At 51.8% G+C, this 13,049-nt stretch overlaps 1 protein-coding gene across 2 annotated transcripts; it reads left to right on the top strand.

Annotated features, from left to right (window-relative positions):
* Window positions 1-196: 196 nt before the first annotated feature.
* On the top strand, window positions 197-12,702 carry eif3s10 (eukaryotic translation initiation factor 3, subunit 10 (theta)). 2 transcript variants are annotated; one of them, XR_003979678.1, is made up of 23 exons: window positions 197-386; window positions 832-1,022; window positions 1,117-1,253; window positions 1,473-1,636; window positions 1,776-1,975; window positions 2,109-2,317; window positions 2,626-2,797; window positions 2,917-3,021; window positions 3,509-3,607; window positions 3,744-3,860; window positions 4,176-4,361; window positions 4,775-5,122; window positions 5,493-5,597; window positions 5,697-5,810; window positions 5,895-6,017; window positions 6,133-6,286; window positions 6,886-7,070; window positions 7,476-7,618; window positions 8,061-8,494; window positions 9,070-9,205; window positions 10,520-10,689; window positions 11,653-12,011; window positions 12,042-12,702. XR_003979678.1 is itself a non-coding variant. In XM_030379417.1 (23 exons), the coding sequence occupies exons 1-22, from the start codon at window positions 338-340 to the stop codon at window positions 11,925-11,927; spliced, it is 3,804 nt and encodes a 1,267-aa protein (XP_030235277.1). In that variant the 5' UTR covers window positions 197-337; the 3' UTR covers window positions 11,928-11,970; window positions 12,022-12,702. The 2 variants fall into 2 exon arrangements, 1 of the variants encoding a protein (XP_030235277.1); XM_030379417.1 differs by having other exon boundaries at window positions 9,082-9,205; window positions 11,653-11,970; window positions 12,022-12,702.
* The last annotated feature ends 347 nt before the right edge of the window (window positions 12,703-13,049 follow it).

Below are 13,049 nucleotides of genomic sequence, written 5' to 3'. Positions count from 1 at the left end.
ATGTAATGAATGAAAAAAACATTGCATTTGCCCCAAAAAAAACACAAACACTGTGTATGGTTCACCAAAGGTGGTATGTATGTCATTATTGCAAATATATCCATTCAGAACAATGCAATATATGAATGTGTATTGTAACTATAAAGATGCACTTGTGCAACGCTGTATTAGGGGGCTTCTGCCTTTTCATCTGGCAACCCTAGCTAGGCCGTTCACGAGGTTTTTCCTTTCTCGACTCCGTGTTGAAGCGGGTTACTGCCTGGCCCGGATGGACTGGTGAAATTGGTAAAATTCACCCAAGTCAGCCGATCCTAAGTTTCGCTAATACGCCACCGAAATGCCGGCCTATTTTCAACGCCCGGAGAATGCTCTCAAACGAGCAAACGGTAAGCATGGACCCTGTTGTAGAACTATGAAGGCACCGGTCATTTAAGCTAGGTTAGCTGACGATAGCATCCTCGCTGTAGCAGCACGTCGCTTTCAGCGGCGGCTAGCTAGGTGCTAGCATTCGTTGGAATGGCGTGGAGGCCATATTGCACACAGAGTCCTGCCACACAGCGGTTAGCAATGCAATAGTGGGGAATGGGAACGTCAGTAGCCTTCCTCATTTAGCTTAACCTCAATTATAGATCCAGTGATCTGCCCTTCAGTTGTTTTTGTTTAATAAGGACACCTTTACACGCCTGTCATTGTCCCGGGTTCTTTGTAAGATACGAGGTATCCTACGCTGACATGACGATGACGTTCCCGTATGTCCTACTCCCACCGGGTCACCTCCGCGCTCTCGCTGTAGCATACGGATGATAAACTAACTACAGTGCCTTTCTGCAGAGTTCTTGGAGGTTGGCAAGAAGCAGCCAGCCTTGGATGTTCTCTACGATGTCATCAAAAGCAAGAAGCATCGAACATGGCAGAAGATCCACGAGCCCATCATGCTCAAGTACCTGGAGCTCTGCGTGGATCTCCGCAAGAGCCACCTGGCGAAAGAGGGCCTGTACCAGTACAAGAACATCTGCCAGCAGGTTTGAATGAGACTACGTGGCAAATTTGAAAGTTGTTATCTGGGTGGTTATGATTACATGCGAGGACTTACTTTTTCCCCCTCCGTGGCTGTAGGTGAACATCAAGTCTCTTGAGGATGTGGTTAGGGCGTACCTGAAGCTCGCCGAGGAGAAGACTGAGACCGCCAAGGGGGAGTCCCAGCAGATGGTTCTGGACATCGAGGACCTGGACAACATCCAGACCCCCGAGAGGTGAGTCTGGGTGGATCATGGATCATGTGCAAAGTAGCCATTTATTAATTGTGTTCGAGACTAAAATTAAGCCATTGAAATTGACTAGATTACTACTGTGTACTTGGTACTGTGACGTCATCTTTTATATATTTCACGTGGTTAACCTGTGGGAGCTTAAGTCACATTGTGTATTTCCGTGGGGTCGTGTTCACACTGAGCTTGCTTGTGGGACTCCAGTGTGCTCCTGAGTGCGGTCAGTGGAGAGGACACCCAGGACCGTACCGACCGTCTGCTGCTCACCCCCTGGGTGAAGTTCCTGTGGGAGTCCTACAGGCAGTGTCTGGATCTGCTGAGGAACAACTCCAAGGTGGAGCGCCTCTACCATGACATCGCCCAGCAAGGTAGACCCGCCCGCTGAACACATAAACACCTCTGCGGATAACATTCAGTTTCTTAATAGGGTTGTGAAATGTTCACTTCTAATCGGTAGCTATTTTCAATCCAATGTGTAAACAAGCTTATGTTTTTTTCCCCCCCCAGCCTTCAAGTTCTGCCTGCAGTACACCCGCAAGGCTGAGTTCCGCAAGCTCTGCGACAACCTGCGCATGCACCTGGGCCAGATCCAGCGCCACCACAACCAGAGCACCGCCATCAACCTCAACAACCCCGAGAGCCAGTCCATGCACCTGGAGACCCGTCTGGTCCAGCTCGACAGCGCCATCAGCATGGAGCTGTGGCAGGTCAGTCCTCCGTACTTTATTGAATAACCATCAACCCCCAATAAATCCCAACACGCACTCATCATTTCACCTGACCCCCGTAAAGAGGATCGAGGATGTGTCCCTGATTCTGCTTGTTTCTTCCCTGGGGTAGGAGGCCTTCAAGGCTGTGGAGGACATCCACGGGCTCTTTGCTCTCTCCAAGAAGCCCCCAAAGCCCCAGCTGATGGCCAACTACTACAACAAGGTGTCCACTGTCTTCTGGAAGTCGGGAAACGCTCTCTTCCACGCCTGCACCCTCCACCGCCTCTACCACCTCTCCCGGGAGATGCGCAAGAATCTCACCCAAGAGGAGATGCAGAGGTAACCATCCATCACATCTAGGGCGTCGTCAACCAGTACTATTACGAAAAAAACATTAGAATTTCCCCAATGCAACAGTTTGTGCGTACGGTTTTTCATATTGGATTAGATAAAACCTCAAGATGAGCTCAAATTGTAATTCAACACTAAATATGCAAAAAAATAACTAGTATTATATCAATAAAGATATCGGGTAATTTTTGGAGCTTCCCTAATCCTAAAGATATCTTGGGGGTTGTATGGTCTGCATACCTGTTGTCCCACCATGGAATGAGTCCACTAAAGCCCTGGTTGTTCCCCACGCTCAGGATGTCCACCAGAGTCCTGCTGGCCACGCTGTCCATCCCCATCACCCCCGAGCGCACCGACATCGCCCGGCTGCTGGACATGGACGGCATCATCGTGGAGAAACACCGGCGTCTGGCCACCCTGCTGGGGCTGCAGTCCCCCCCCACCCGCCAGAGCCTCATCAACGACATGGTGCGCTGTCCTCCGCCACACGAGTCCACTACGGTCGACGGGACTCTGGGTCCGCCCGTCCTATACACTGAATACGTATTCTGGACTGAATGTTAATCTGTTCACTGTGGGTGCAACAGGTGCGGTTCAACCTGCTGCAGTACATCCTACCAGAGGTCAAAGAGCTGTACAACTGGCTGGAGATGGACTTCCACCCCCTGAAGCTGAGCGGAAGAGTCACCAAGGTGGGGAGCCTAAGTTGGTAGAAGCGAAACATGCTGTTGTGCATTCATCTTCTTAACGACTAAGAATAACGAAACAAGACGTGGTTTGAAATTCAGACGTTTTAGTGAAATAAAAAATGGGTAATTACAGCGTGTGCATGCTCAGCAAAATCATTGAACAGATGATTGCTCGACAAGAACGAACTTCGAGCCTAGCCCAATGCATTTTGGGTAATGAGGTCCATTTCAATACAATTCTCAAATCATAATGACATATAGTCTGTTTTTAACCACATATGTATCTGACACATGAACTGTCAATCTAAATGTTGAATATTAACTATCAGTATTAATGTTAACTTATTTATTATTAACTTATCCATCTTAACTCTTCTTTTAAATAGTCTTCTAACAAATCAATTCTCAACACGTGCGTCCTAAACCTGTCCTCTACCCGAGTCTTTGGATCCTCGCGGTCTCTTACTGAACACGGTCGCCCTCCACACAGGTGTTAGACTGGGTGAGGGACCAGGCCGAGAAGGAGTCGGACCTGCAGCAGTATGTTCCTCATCTGCAGAGTAACACCATCCTCCGGCTCTTGCAGCAGGTAACCTCCCCCCCACTGTACCCCCACCTTCAATCAACCCCCCCCCTACCTACTCCACCGAGAACACCTTGTTACGTGTCCCCTCCCGACCGCACACAGCCTAACCACGTCTGCTGTTGTTCGCCGTGCACACCAGGTGGCCCAGATCTACCAGAGCATCGAGTTCAGCCGCCTGGCCTCCCTGGTCCCCTTCGTGGACGCCTTCCAGCTGGAGCGCTCCATCGTGGACGCCGCCCGCCACTGTGACCTGCAGGTACGCTCGGGTTGAGGCAGAGGTGCACTGTACTTAACATGTTAAACATGTTGTGCAAACCAACGATAAGACAAATGTTTTGCTTAGATGTTTTTACAATCCTACCCCAATAATGGATGGAATACTATTGTTCTTTTTCCTTTTTAATCAGGCGTGGTTATGTGACTGTGTCAAGAAAAACAGTACACTTATTCTATACAGCTAACTCTAGTCTGGTCTAGTGTTCCCCAGCGGACCTTAGCGTTAGTACTGAACCGTGACTTCTGCGTACTGTTCTACCCCTAATAAAAACGATATCCCTTTATTTGACTCCAGGTTCGTATCGACCACTCCACTCGAACTCTGCGCTTCGGGTCGGACCTGAACTACTCGACCAAAGAGGACTCCCCGGTCGGGCCCTTCCTGCAGAACATGCCCTCGGCGCAGATCCGGAACCAGCTCACCGCCATGTCCTCCTCGCTAGCCAAGGCCATCCAGATCATCAGGCCTGCCTCCATCCTGGTGGGTGCCCGTCCTGCCCAACCCCGGACCCTGTGGCCTATCCACTGTTCTCTCACCAAGTGTTCCCTCGCTGGGGCCCTTTGTAAGACGAGAACATCGCTCGTCCTTTTTCAATTCATCTTTTGTTAAAAGATTAATGGGGAACTCGGTCTGAGGTTCTCAGACGTCCAAATCAACACACTCCACGTGTGATATTTTTTTTATTTTACCATTTTGATATCAAATATGAACAGCGCTGTGTCATACATTAAAATGCATAAATAGTCAGGGGTTACACAGTAAAGCCCGAACGGCTTATTTCCACTGTGGTCCCTGTGTGGCTTGATGTGTACACCCTAAGTCCCTGGGTGTTGGTGTCTGTCCTCTGCCTGACTCTGGCCTCTCTCTGTGCCCCCCCCCCCCCCCCTCTCTAGACGGAGCGCGAGGAGCAGAGCCAGCTGGCCATCGCCGCCTACCTGAAGAACGGCCGCAAGGACCACCAGCGCATCCTGGCCCGCCGGCAGACCATCGAGGAGCGCAAGGAGCGCCTGGAGAGCCTGAACATCCAGAGGGAGAAGGAGGAGCTGGAGCAGCGCGAGGCGGAGCAGCAGAAGGTGCGCAAGGCGGAGGAGGAGCGCCTGCGGCAGGAGGCCAAGGAGCGCGAGAAGGAGCGCATCATGCAGGAGCACGAGCAGATCAAGAAGAAGACGGTGCGGGAGCGCCTGGAGCAGATCAAGAAGACGGAGCTGGGAGCCAAGGCCTTCAAGGACATCGACATCGAGGTGAGTCCCTTTGAACGGGCCTGTCTGGGCGGCCCTATCCCCGTCGTACGCACTCGGATGACGTGGTTGATTAGATAGATTCAACTTTATTTTCATTGGACAAGTAAGGACAACCAGTACAACGAAATGCAGTTTAAATCTAACCAGTAGTGCAATCGTTAAAAAGGGCTTTTCCTTATAGATCTCCTTTTATAGAAGTCCGCCACAAACACTTCTGTGCATTTACTTCTACTCATTTAGCAGATTCAAAGTGCTGCACAAGGATAATGCAAAAATAACTACTGGACAGACTGCAGAGTAGCTATAGGAATCATAACACGAGGAGGCCCAAGTGGACTAGCATCAAACTAACTTGTCGACTTGGTAACAGGATCTGGAGGAGCTGGACCCCGACTTCATCATGGCCAAGCAGGTGGAGCAGCTGGAGAAGGAGAAGAGGGAGCTGCAGGAGCGTCTGAAGAACCAGGAGAAGAAGGTCCGCTTCGTCCGCCGTCGTACACCCCTCCTCTGGTTCACGAAGGCTGCGTGGAGCGACGCGGGGAACATTAAACAACGTGTGGTTTGCTCCGTCTAGATCGACTACTTTGAGCGGGCCAAGCGACTGGAGGAGATCCCCCTCATCAAGCAGGCCTACGAAGAGCAGCGCATCAAGGACATGGAGCTGTGGGAGCTGCAGGAGGAGGAGCGGGTACGTCTGCTCACTGAGGAAGGGCAGCCGGGCGGCCGCCTGTGAACCTGTAGTAACCGTGACGACGCGCGTTCTCCCCCTCAGATCAGCAACATGAAGGTGGAGCGGGAGAAGGCTCTGGAGCACAAGCAGCGCATGTCCAGGATGATGGAGGACAAGGAGAACTTTGTGTCCAAGATCACCGCAGCACGCAGCTTCATCTACGAGGTACGGCCCCGGGAACCCCTCCACACGGACCCCTCGTACAGACGCATGCGCTCACAGCTTGTCGAACGAGGTCATCAATTTAAACAAATTGCCTCTTTTCTTTTTCCGTCTGAAGGAAAAACTCGCGGCATTCCAGGAGCGCGTGGTGGATGAGAAGAAGAAGCGGCTGGAAGACCGGAAGCGGCAACGCAAGGACGACCGCCGCACCGCCTACTACCGGCAGAAGGAGGAGGAGGCCCAGCGCATCCACGAGGAGTCTCTGAAGAAAGGTGAGCGCCCGGCCCCCCTACCGCCCCCTGCAGGCCGCTCGGGATCACACACCTCACGGGCGAACGGCCCTCGTCTGGAAGATCCAGAGGCTGCTAGATTCTGAAGGTAGCAAGCCTTAACGAGTACCCCACAACGGGGCAGTAACTCGTCAGCTTTAGCATCAGGTCTGCCGGCGTGGGGAGGCCTCAGGTCTGCATTATGAGAGCACTGGCAGAGGGTCGCTGGGAAGGCCCAGGGATTGCTGTCCGGATGTCAAGAACAATTCAACACATGAATTTATTATAAATGGCCTACCATGGCTTTAATCAGTTAATATCGAAAACCTATTTTATTTTTGGTGGGGTTTTATATTTTGTGAGGTTTAACGGCTCCTGAGTACACACTGTCGATCATTCTTTTTAAAATGAATGTGGCCAGACAGAAATCAATATTACGTCGACATCTGTAGCTTACATTTGTTATAATTCTTTACGTTTGGACTCTACCTGACGATTCACGTATTTACGACAGCAACGAATCCCGAGTCGTCGTTTGTTTCTACCGGCCAAACTCCTCGAGTCTTTATCCCCCTCCTCCTCTTCCTCCCCCCCCCCCCCAGAACGGGAGGAGCTTGAGCGCATCGAGCAGGAGCAGCGCGAGGAGGAGGAGCGCGAGTACCAGGAGAAGCTGCAGAAGCTGGAGGAGCAGGAGAGGAAGCAGCGCGCTCGCCAGCAGGAGATCGAGGAGCGGGAGAGCCGGCGCGAGGAGGAGCGCCGCGTTCCGGAGGAGAAGCCCGCCACCAAGGTTCGCCTCGCCTCGCCTCGCCGTCGCCCCTTTCCTGGCAGCGAATCTACCAATCCTACTATGGCAACGCCAGTACGCCCCGAAAAGACACGCCCGCCTCTGTTTCTGATTGGTCCGTCACACATCTTTGATTCTGCTGTCTATGGATTCGAGTACTGCGCTTTTACAGGCTTGATATTAGCTCCTAGGGGTTAGAGTTGGGGGTTAGAGCTCTTTTGTGACGCTCGCGAACGCTCACAGCGTCCAATTGAGTTGCATGCAACCCGGCCAATCACAAGAGAGCCAGGTGTGTCTTGGTATGGCCGTGGTAGGATTTGTAAGTATGCCTCCTGGCGGGCTTTTTAAGATGAATGTCGTTGGTGTGGATCGCCCCGTTGGCTCCGGGGTTCACCGCTCTGCTTCCAGCAGGACTGGGGTGACAAAGAGGAGAGCGCCAGCACGGCCGCCGGCGGTGGTGGCGGCGGCGGAGGATGGAGGAAGCGCACGGAGGCGGCGGGCGGCGGCGGCGGGGGCGGAGACTCGGAGTGGCGCCGAGGGGCCCCTGACAGGTGCGCTGATCACTCGTCTGTAGGGCGGAACCATGAGGGGGAATAGTCTAACTGCAATTTATTTTTGACCAATATCGCGATTTAATATGCATATTTTTTGTTCTGTTCTGTATTATTCGCCAAAAGAGCACTGGATCATTCTGTAGTATGACCAGCACAACACTGGAAGCAGTCAACATATAAACAGAGCTTTCCTTTAGGCCAGGCCGATGTAGAGAGAAGAATTGTTATTATAACATCTTTATTTAACTATTAAAATTGTAAAAGAAAAATAAATATAGATCTTACTGATCTCCAGTCAGTAATTGTAACGAATCAACAAAAAATAATAACAATACTAATCGGTGTGTATTATATTTGTAGTCGCTGGCGTTGCGATTTGCAGATGGCGTTCTATTACGTTTGAGTCTGATGAATGACCCGTCTGCTCTCCGCCCTCCAGGGAGAGGAAGCCGGAGGGCCGTGACGAGGAGCGGGAGGACCGCCCCCTGCGCCGCGCCGCCGCTGACGACCGCGGGCTGCGCCGCGCCTTCGACGACGAGCGGACGATGCGCCGCGGCGCCGACGAGGAGCGGGCGCCGCCGCCGCGCAGGGCGGTGGACGAGGAGCGCGGGCCCTGGAGGGCCGCGGCCGCGGCGGAGGAGGACCGCCCCGCCAGGAGGGCCTTCGACGACGACCGCCCCCCCCGCCGGGGGGCCTTCGAGGACGACCGGGGCCCCCCCCGCCGCGGAGCCGAGGACTCCAGGCCCCGCCGGGATGACGACTGGGGCCCCCGCAGGGGCGCCGACGAGGAGCGGGGCGGCAGGAGGGGCGGGGACGACGGGCCGCGGCGGGGCGCGGACGACGGCACGCCCTGGAAGCCCCTGGGGAAACCTGGTAGGGGCAGGGCGAGAGAGGACCCGGCACTCACCTGCTGCACATCAGTCGCTCAGGGAACATGGGATGGAGGGTGTCCCATGAAGGGAATCTCTGTCCTTCAGAAGTTCCCGTCGTACAACCGAGCTATCGTGTGTTAATTCTACCGCTCTAACGGTAGCTGCACCCCGGACCACTAGAGGCTGCTCATGGGACACACTTTAACGTTTTTTTTTCTTGTGTATTATGTTTTGTGTCTTTCTGTGAACCCCAGGAAGACTAGCTCATCCCACTTTGGTGACAGCTAATGGGGATCCTTTTAAACAAACAATGGGAAAACGTTGTTGGTTTTCGGTGTACGGTGGTCATACGGTTGTAGTTCTCGGTGTACGGTGGTCTTACGGTTGTAGTTCTCGGTGTACGGTGGACTTACGGTTGTAGTTCTCGGTGTACGGTGGTCTTACGGTTGTAGTTCTCGGTGTACGGTGGACTTACGGTTGTAGTTCTCGGTGTACGGTGGACTTACGGTTGTAGTTCTCGGTGTACGGTGGACTTACGGTTGTAGTTCTCGGTGTACGGTGGACTTACGGTTGTAGTTGTACCATCAGGAGGAGGCTGGCGGGAGCGGGAGAAGGCCCGGGAGGAGAGCTGGGGACCGCCGCGCGACGGTGGCGCTGACGACACCGCGGAGGCTGAGGAGAAGCCCAGAGAGCGCCGCCCACCTCCACCAAGGTAGGCCCCGCCCTTTATGGACCCCCCCCCCCCCCTGAATCGCCGGCCACCCGAGCGTAGTACGAGGAGTCTTCCCCATTGGGAGGGTTTCAGATCCAAATTGATGCTGATACATGTATTGGTTTACTTAGTTGTATTATTTACTTTATTTGTTTTTAGTCTATGTATTAACCTCCACTGTACCCTCGGCACCATTGCAAAGGAGGGGTTTTCCCTCAATGTGTATTCCGGGTTAATTAAACTAAAATGTAAATGAAAAATGTCTTCTGCTGAGAAGGTGTGCAAATAGCACACGGTCTCACCTTATGCTGGCCTAAAGGCGGAACTGGAACATTTAGAATATCGTGCAAAAGATCATTCATTTCTGTAATTCAACTTAAAAGGTGAAACTAAACTTAAAACCCCCAAATCTCAGAAAATCTGAATTGTGAAAAAAGTTAAATATTGTAGGCTCAAACTCTAAACAGCTAATTATTCCAAAAAACCTGCGAAGGGTTCCTGAGCCTTAAAGTTTGCATCAGCGATGCTAGGCCGAAACATAAATGATCACATTCATCTGATCTTTCCTCACGCTCCGCTTGCTGCCCGCCCCATAAGCAGGCCGTCGCAAAAAACTATGCTCCGATATCATACACAAAAACAAATGGTACTGCCAACCGCTCAAAACCAAATTAAATAGTATTCCAACCAACCACCGACCAGGGGTGCGTGTTGTGGGGTTTTGCGCTGCGCTCACGGTAGTTTTTACTGGATGCATGAAACACGGAGGGAGGGGTGAGTGGGCTCTGTTTGTCTGGGACCTCTATTCAACACCAACAGAAGTGAGGTCACCCAACGTGGCTGATACCGCCTTCAACCGTTGGTTCTCAAAGGGAGGCCCGCAGAAACATTCCAGGCGGCCCGCAATGACATACAGATGTAAGGAGAAAAACCAGATTTTAATTTTTTTTTTTAAATTATTATATTAATTTAAACGACCACAGATATATATATAAAGACAAAAGTCGACTCTCTCTAGCTTTCAATAAAATCCCGTTACACTTGTTAGTTTTAATCCGACTGTACATTACTTTGAAAGGATGAACCTCAGTTTCGAGATTTAGACCTCACTTGACCTCCCTCCCAGAGGTCCACGGTGCAATGGTTTTGTTAACCACTGGGATGCTGACGGCGTTTCCCGCCTGATTTTATATATTTTTCCTTTGGTGGCCCTCAGTCAAATTTTGGGTTCCTAAATTGGCCCTCAGCTGTCAAACCTTTGAGGACCCCTGCTTGGTTCAGTGCTAACCCCCAGGCTCCCCTTGTGTCCTCCAGAGAGGAGGCCAGTGCCTGGAGGAGGGGGGGCACGGAGGAGACCAGCAGCTGGAGGGGCCGCACCGAGGAGCCGGAGCGCGAGGAACGCCAGGAACGCCGCGTCATCGAGCCACGCCGCGATGAGCCGCGCCGGGAGCGCGAGACGAGGCCGGCGCCCAGAGACGACGAAGGTGAGCACAGGGCCCATGGATTGATTGATGGATGGATGATTGATTGTTTGATTGATGTATATAAAATATGAACAGCACTCTGTCATTCATTTAAAATACATAAATAGTCAGGGACGACGCGATAAAGCCCGAAGGCTTATTTCCGCTGTGGTCCCTGTGGGGCAGAAGAAGAGGGCAAGAACAAGAAGCAGCAAATCAGACATCAATCATTCAAATAATGTACACAACTATCCAACGGTCACACACATGACGATGATCATAATTAAGACGTGCCTCAGATGGGCGTCTTAGCCATTGTTTCAAAGCCTTTTTAACACTGCCTCTTTCTGGCTGATTTGAGTGCACCAGGTTGCAAAGTGTAGGGTGCACTCGTTATGTCGTCGAGACTAGGATTCCAAGCTGTGGTTGTACAGCAACGTACACTAATTAGCTCTCTTCAGTTCACCCCACCACGTCCCACTGGGTTTGGAACCTGACCAGAAAGGGCTGCGTTATCACCAGTGACCACTGGATGTCACCCTTTCCCTTCGTAAACCGCCGAGAATCCCTAAAAGTATAGACTCCATCTGCCGAGGTGTGAGGACTGACTCTGAGGACCCTTGCATGTGGACCCTCTCTGGTCTTAAAGCTCTCTTCAACCTCCTTAGGCCCAATCCCATTTCTACCCCTTACCCCTTCCCCTTAGCCCTCCCCCTTGTTTTGAAGGGGTAAGGGTAAGGGGTAGAAATGGGATTGGGCCTTAGAGTCAGACGGTCAGCAGTGGGGGGGTAGTTAATGCACCTTTATCACGTCCACATGACGGATGGAATGGTCTTATTCTTTTTGCGAAACTCGATTTGTTAAATCCAAGGCCGGTTCCATCGCTCCAAGGTGTGTAGTGTTGTCCCCGTAACGGCTCCCCCCGCGCTACAGGCCTGTGGTTCAGCTCTCACCCTGTGCTGCGTGCCCCCCCCTCCCCCCCAGGGAGCCTGTGGCGGCGCGGCGGAGACGACAAGCGGGAGGAGCGCGAGAAGCCCAGGGAGCGCGAGGTGGTGCGAGAGGCCGAGGGGGAGAAGGCGGCCTGGCGTAGCAGCGCCGCGCCGGCCGCCGCCGTCGCCCCGGCCGCCGCCGCCGCTCCTGCCGCCGTCGCCGCCCCCGCTGCCGCTGCGCCCCCCCCCGCCGAGAAGGAGCCCCAGCGCCCCGTCAAGAAGGAAGAGGCCCCCGAGGACGATGACGGCTGGACCACCGTCCGCCGCTGAGCCACTGAGCCACAGGGCGGCCGGTCGCTGCTCACAGACGACCCCCCCTGGCCCCCCCGGGGCCCCCCGTGGACCCCAGGGGCCCCCCGTGGACCCCCGTGGACCCCAGGGGCTCGCGGGCACACTGGTGGCAAAGCTTTTGTACAACCCCATTCTCATTATGATTACTTTGAGTGGTACAATTATTATAGGCATTAGTAATTCCAGATGTTTTTCTTTGATTTCTCTCTCAATATATATATCTATAAATATATATATATATATAATAAGCAGATGATGAAGAGTGCAAGTTTCAGCTTTCCTGTGAGGATATGGTTGTGCAACCCGCCATTACATCAGTTGCTTCACCTGTGAGTTTGTAGCTGAGTGGCCAATCTTGTCTGTGGCTGACTGCCCCCGGTGTGTTGGAGTGTCATTGCGCAGAATGATTATTTAATTGGATCAAAATACACCACACATCGAAATTGCATTGTACCTCTATAATGGTTTAACTTGTTTCCACTATGGACCTGTTACAACTGTGGACTTGTAGTACCTTTCTGGTGATGGAATAAATACAACGCCAAGTTTCTAATCTGAATTAGTATATTGCCTTGTCATCTTGTGAACTTCATAAACTCTTTAACTGGGATTTCCATTTTGATGTGCATGGTTAGACTATAAAATAACTCTCCAAATCCGTGGATTGGTTCAATCTTGTAGCATTCAACTGTATGACAAGAGATTGAATGTGTACATGATGAAGCCTTTATTAATAAAGCGGTTTGCTCACCAATTTTGTCCAAATTCTTTTTTTTTAAGACATTTTCTTGCTGTTTATACAATTATCTGAATATAAGTGGCTTTACGTCTGCAATAAAGTTACTAATTTGCCCAAACCGTTTGCGGGGATTTTTTTTTTTTGATTCGACGATTTAAGCGGCATTGTAAAATTTGAGTGCACCACGATCTGGTGTCCACTGGATGACGCTAGTACGCCATGGACGAAGGACTTCGACTTGTAAAGGCAATGATCTAGTCATTAGATGCATATGATACCTTCTCAGCCTAACAGAAGAGTTGTCAACTTAAATTTGATTATATTAGATCCATCAGTAGGCTATAAATACATACATTTTTATT

The sequence above is a fragment of the Gadus morhua genome, chromosome 15 (genome assembly GCF_902167405.1).
Source record: "Gadus morhua chromosome 15, gadMor3.0, whole genome shotgun sequence".
In the NCBI taxonomy this organism is placed as follows: domain Eukaryota; kingdom Metazoa; phylum Chordata; class Actinopteri; order Gadiformes; family Gadidae; genus Gadus; species Gadus morhua.
Note: the sequence above shows the minus strand (reverse complement) of the source record. Positions and strands in the feature narration are given on the sequence as shown.